This window comes from Camelina sativa, chromosome 9 (assembly GCF_000633955.1).
Source record: "Camelina sativa cultivar DH55 chromosome 9, Cs, whole genome shotgun sequence".
Lineage (NCBI taxonomy): Eukaryota > Viridiplantae > Streptophyta > Magnoliopsida > Brassicales > Brassicaceae > Camelina > Camelina sativa.
Genome location: NC_025693.1, coordinates 16,728,728 through 16,734,727, shown reverse-complemented (window position 1 = coordinate 16,734,727; position 6,000 = coordinate 16,728,728). Strand labels below are relative to the sequence as shown.

General features: G+C 38.9%; 1 protein-coding gene and 1 non-coding gene across 3 annotated transcripts; both read left to right on the top strand.

Moving 5' to 3' along the window:
- On the top strand, nucleotides 646-717 carry TRNAG-UCC. Its single transcript has one exon. It is a non-coding gene; the product is annotated as a tRNA-Gly (tRNA).
- LOC104711159 lies at nucleotides 1,104-5,868 on the top strand. Of its 2 annotated transcripts, XM_010427841.2 has the most exons (10): nucleotides 1,104-2,608; nucleotides 2,864-3,661; nucleotides 3,756-3,937; nucleotides 4,029-4,100; nucleotides 4,189-4,341; nucleotides 4,438-4,601; nucleotides 4,691-4,838; nucleotides 5,117-5,239; nucleotides 5,342-5,429; nucleotides 5,521-5,868. In XM_010427841.2, exons 1-10 carry the CDS (start codon nucleotides 1,372-1,374, stop codon nucleotides 5,718-5,720), a joined length of 3,165 nt encoding a protein of 1,054 aa, XP_010426143.1. In that variant the 5' UTR covers nucleotides 1,104-1,371; the 3' UTR covers nucleotides 5,721-5,868. The 2 variants fall into 2 exon arrangements, with proteins under 2 accessions (XP_010426143.1, XP_010426142.1); XM_010427840.2 differs by having other exon boundaries at nucleotides 1,104-3,661.

The following is a 6,000-nucleotide window of genomic DNA, read 5'->3' as shown; positions in this document are numbered from 1 at the left end:
AAAAAAAAAAAAAAGTCGCCGGAATTGAATTGTGAATTGATTGCACCAACAACTATATATTATGCCTTCTTCCTATAATAGAAATCAAACAACAAGTATATTAAGAAAACGACTTGTTTCATTGATGAATCAGAGAAAATAAAACAAGAAGAATTTGACAACATACCTGAAACACGATTTTTTCAAAAAAGAGAACAGAATCTAATGGGAATCAGAGAATCACCGGTGAATAGATTTTCGTGAAAAGAGAGAAATCAACAGGAGAAAAAAAAATGAAAGCTTTCAATGGTAACCAACAACAAAGACGAGGAAGATTTCGAATTCGTGGCTTTTTTTTTTTTTTTTTTTTTTTTTTNTTTTTGGTTGTTGTTTGCTCTCAAGACGGCTTTTGGGGAGAGAGATTTTTCTACGAAAAGGTTCCAGAAATATAATAATCAAAAACGGGGAAGACAAATTCTTCTCAGATTGTTTTTTGGTCAAAACTCAAAAAGAAGAAAAACACGGAAGAGCTTTAAAACCATGTCGTTTTACAAATATCTAATCTGTCAATGTCAGTCATATGCTTTCTAAATTCTGTTTAGATTTACTTGTTGACTTTATATGGTCTGACGCCAAATATGTAAAGTCAAATGTGTAAGCAAAGACGCGTCTGTAGTCCAACGGTTAGGATAATTGCCTTCCAAGCAATAGACCCGGGTTCGACTCCCGGCAGACGCATTTTTTTTTTTTTTTTAGTTTTTTTTTCTGGCCCATATTGGGATACAAGACCCCCAATAACTCAGTGGTAAGGCAATAGACAAAGCTTCTAGGAGATCAAACCAGAGAATAACACAAACCAATAATAACAAGTGATATCCAAATTTTGACAATTTTCTTCATACAATTTCATGTGTCAAACTTTTTTATTTGAACTTTTAAAATTTTTTTATTTAAAAAAAAGCAAAAAAACATGTCGAGTGATGGAGCATTTACACTTTCTCTGACACAGTTTGGATAACAAACGCAACCTTTTTTTTTTCCCTTCTTTTGCATGAGGCCAGAGATCAAGAGCCCAGACCACGTGCCCCTTCTCATCTTTCTTCACTCTCTCACGTGTTTACCTTAAAAAAGAACTTTCCCCGAGAAAACTAAATTTGCTTCAACTGAGAAAATCCAAGTTGAAGTTTGATAACTCCGAAGAACGTCGTCGTTTTCCATCACTTCCAACGACTCCCTTTGCCTCCTCCTCCTTTCTTCTTCTTCTTCTTCTTCTTCTTCTTCTTCTTCTTCTTCTTCTTCTCTCTCCCGAATAAGATTCTTCAAGATTGACCAGGTGAGAGAAATCAACTCTATCTGTGTCTCTGCTTCAAATTCGCTTTTTTTCACAAAACAATGGCACATGAACCCAGTTCTGGGTTTGATCATATCTCTGATTTGGGTAATAAGTGTGTCTCTGATGGAATTACTACTGGGTTTGGGTTTATTCAACAAAGTAACAACGGTAGTGAACAGTTAAGTATAGATAGGAACAATCCAAATCTTGGATTTAAAGATGATATGGTGGTGGATAGTGAAGAAGATGGTGAAAAGTTGAAGTTTTTGTGTAGCTACAATGGAAAGATAATGCCTAGACCAAGCGATGGGGTGTTACGATACGTTGGTGGTCAGACAAGGATCGTTACTGTTAAAAGGAATGTGAGATTTGATGAGTTTGAACAGAAGATGATCGAGGTTTATGGTCAGCCTGTTGTTGTTATCAAGTACCAGCTTCCTGATGAGGAACTTGATGCTTTGGTCTCTGTTTCTTGTAATGAGGATGTTGATAACATGATGGAAGAGTTTGATAAGTTGGTGGAGAGATCTTCAGATGGGTCTTCTGTTAAGTTGAGAGTGTTTTTGTTTGATGCTGCTTCCTTTGATGATACTTTTGAAGTTGCGGAGTATGGAGATGGAGTTGACATTGGTCAGAGATTTGTTGAGGCTGTGAATGGTGTTGTTGCGAGTAAGGAAAGTGTAGCTAGTGGTGGTTCTAATCCGAATTCTGATTTTAGTGGCGTCGATGTTGTTGATAGCTTGGGACTTGGTCAGGCTGATTTTGTTGCAACGCAGACCTCGTGTACCTCTTCACCTCACACTTATGTGAATACTGCACCAAGACTTGTTCCTCCTGATCCGCGTTCGTCTGCTTATGTTGTACCAATGACTGTTCCAGCTGATCCGTTTCATTCTTCTCAGCTCGAGACTGTTTCAGAGAAAGCAATTGCTGGTCAGCAACCAATAACTACGCCATCTGAACATCATTCACCGGTGTATATTGAATCTCGGTTAGAAGTTTTAAGACAACCAGATAGTGTTCATTCACCTAACCAGTTTCTGCCAAGTACTACTTCTTTGTTCTCCCAACAACCTTTTCAAGGAAGTACTTTGAATGTCCCATCCCACCAGTTCCTTCCTGCTGCTCAAATGTCAATGGCTCCCTTGAATGCTCAGATTGGTGCCACACCAGTTTTGATTAACCCGGCAATGCAAACCCAAGATTCCATGTTGGGGAACTTTCCTGCTGAAAGAAATGTGGGGATTCAAAAGTTAGTCCCTCTTCCCACTGAGCCGAGCTACTCTGCATATCAAGGTACGGTTGCTCCTGGTATACCAACTAGCGGTTATGGTGGGACTCAGGTTCCACCATCTCAACATATTGTTCTCCCTGATAGAGTTTTGCATCAACAAGTAGTTATGCCTGAAAGTTTTCAAAGGGTAGATGATTGTCAAATGTGCCAGACTTCTTTGCCTCATATGCATTCTGATCCCATTATACGGGAGAGAAATGATGGCTCTACAATGTTTGTACCATATGTGACCTTATCTTACCCTGCTTCTCATCCAGATGATATCATCAGAATCCAACAGACGGATAATTTTAGGGGTCAACAAAGCTTCCTCAATCATCCTAATCATCAAGAAAGAGATACTTTACATACAGCCAATGTTGCGAGTGCTCAGGTCGAGACAATTGATCCTCTACTCAATGAGATTGTGAGAGATGTTCCGATAAAAGTTCAAGTATCTAGACAGCAGCAAAATCCTGTTGACCCTTCAGTAGCATATGGCCAATACCAACCAAGAGGATTGATGGATAATGTTAACATACATGCTCCTGAAACATATACCAATTGTCAGAATTTCGTCTCACCAGTTGAAAATTTTGGAAAAGAAGATATTATGGGTACCAGTTCTCAACAAATGGCAAGGAAGAATATGTTCTTACATGACACCTCTGGTCAATCTCCAGTAAGTCCAAACATTGGTCACACGGACTCAAATGAGACACTAACAAGAGTAGTTCTTCCAGACCATGAATCTCAGCCTAAGACATCATGTGCGCCAACACAGTCACCCTTATTAGGTAATCCTGGTTTGTATCTACAATCATTGGTTGGAGGTCAGCAGTTCGATTCTCTGGAAGCGCAGTCCTGCAACCCCGTCTATGGCGCTGTTGAACCTTCCTTTGATGCCGCTAATTTACCATCGTCCTTATCATCACATCCTGATGCTGCCAATTTACCATCATCCTTGTCATCTAGTGTTGGTGGTGCAGACGTCAAAGAATCATCAACGTCATTTTTTAGCAACCAGGGCCCATGGAAGGAGGATACCAAACCTAACCTACTTAGTTCTTCGAAAGGTGGCTTTTCTTGTTATACATGACTCCATTTCTACTTTTTTAAGTCGTTATCCTTGAGGTAATCTGTTGATTGGTCTTTGCTTCTCTCTGCAAGTCTCGGAGGAGGAGCACATCAAACAAGAACTTCGGAATGTTGCTGAAGGAGTGGCTGCTTCTGTTTTACAGTCAAGTACACCTTCATATCATGAACCTCCAATCAAAGTGGATGAGTATGCTTCTGATAAAGGTGAATTTTCACGTAATGATGAAATAAAACACCAGTCCACACACTTCAAGGTCTGTTGCTTACTGTTCATTATTTTGTCATTCCTTTCTTTAGATTTCATATTGCTTCAGAAGTGATGAAATTGATATTATTATTTCTCAGGATATCAGGAACCAGCTTGTCGAAAGATTGTATTTAGGATATTCTGGTTCTGATTCTCTGGATCAGTTGCAGGTTTGAAACCTTATTCTTAATTTACTTACGTTCATGATTTAAGACAGCAACCTTGAGGAATTGTGAGAATCATGTTATATTTTGATAGATTATTAAGGACAGCGATCTTGAGGAATTGCGAGAACTAGGATCTGGCACATTTGGGACAGTTTATCATGGGAAATGGCGAGGCACTGATGTTGCAATCAAACGGATCAATGATCGATGTTTTGCTGGCAAACCATCTGAGCAAGAACGAATGGTTTGTCTCAGTACAGCTGATGGTGCTTTAAAAAACATGTTTAGATATATGTTGAATAGTTCATAATGATGTCTTATCTTATCTACAAATTATCAGATCGATGACTTTTGGAACGAGGCACAGAACCTAGCTGGCTTGCATCATCCTAACGTCGTTGCTTTTTATGGAGTTGTGCTGGATTCACCTGGAGGTTCTGTGGCAACTGTTACAGAGTATATGGTTAACGGTTCTTTACGAAATGCGTTGCAGAAGAATGTGAGGTATCGTATGTATACATTCCTCATAGCTATGTTGACACATAGATTCATGGTTATAAGAACGCCATTAATTGTTAAGGTTTATTTTTCAGGAGTCTTGATAGGCGCAAGCGCCTGCTGATCGCGATGGATATTGCTTTTGGGATGGAGTATTTGCATGGAAAGAATATAGTACACTTTGATCTTAAAAGTGATAACCTACTCGTCAATCTCAGAGATCCTCATCGCCCAATTTGCAAGGTAGATTGACTCGAGTTTTATATTTCGTCTCTTTAAATAGTTTTGTCTATATGCATCGAACTCTTAACATGAGATTCATAATCAGAAGGGATAATGGTGAGGAATCAAGTAATGGTATTCAGGATTATTATTTTATAAGCATAGATAAGGTTTAGAATTAGTTCTGAGTAGAGTTCACACTCTCCTAACAGAGGAAAACATATAAAAAATTATTCCACTTGGTTGTATGTGCTATCTTTCCCCTTAAAGTTGTTGATAGAAGTTTGTGATCATTTCAGGTTGGGGATTTGGGTCTCTCGAAGGTGAAATGTCAGACATTAATATCGGGTGGTGTCCGGGGAACACTCCCATGGATGGCACCAGAACTTCTAAATGGGATCAGTAGCCTTGTTTCTGAGAAGGTTTGTGAACTAATCAACTCATATCAGCTTGGTTACAGTACTTGTCTCTATAATGTATTTTCCTCTCTAGCGGATGCCTTGGCCTTAATCTGGACACTACAGGTCGATGTGTTTTCATTTGGAATTGTGCTCTGGGAACTTTTCACCGGTGAAGAACCTTACACCGACTTGCACTACGGGGCGATCATAGGTGAAACCTTTTCTACATAATTCTTGTTTACGGGTTTGCTTTGTTTCTATTTTGGGATTTCTAATTTTCTTAACCAAATTTTTTGAATCAGGTGGTATAGTTAGTAATACGCTACGACCGCCAATTCCTGACTTCTGTGACATGGACTGGAAATTGCTGATGGAGAGATGTTGGTCTGCGGAACCATCAGAGAGGCCAAGCTTCACTGTGATCGTGAATGAACTACGGTCCATGGGTACAACAAAGCTTTCTTCCAAAGAACAAGTCTCAACACAAGGACCACAATCTTAAGGATAACTATATCATATGAATTAAACCATTTTTAAATCTATAACCACACAAGATTTTCACACGCAAATAGATAATGCTTCATATGTAAAAAAAAAAATACTAAGTATTGCATACTTTTGCAAATGATAAGCATGTTCGTCTTGCATACTTTTTTGCTGCATCCACATAAAACATGTCGCCTTTAGAATCTATGCTATAGAATGGTAAGGCATTTGGGCACGAAAAGCAATTTTATAGCATCGATGGAAACTTGGTATGTGTATGTGCTATTCGTGTCTCC

What these genes read in the sequence shown, in the direction of transcription:
- LOC104711159 (XM_010427840.2), top strand. Translation starts at nt 1,372, where the DNA reads ATGGCACATGAACCCAGTTCTGGGTTTGATCATATCTCTGATTTGGGT. An exon ending in ATTCTCTGGATCAGTTGCAG is followed by an intron (nt 4,101 to 4,188) that starts GTTTGAAACCTT and finishes ATATTTTGATAG; the next exon opens with ATTATTAAGGACAGCGATCT. An exon ending in GCGTTGCAGAAGAATGTGAG is followed by an intron (nt 4,602 to 4,690) that starts GTATCGTATGTA and finishes TTTATTTTTCAG; the next exon opens with GAGTCTTGATAGGCGCAAGC.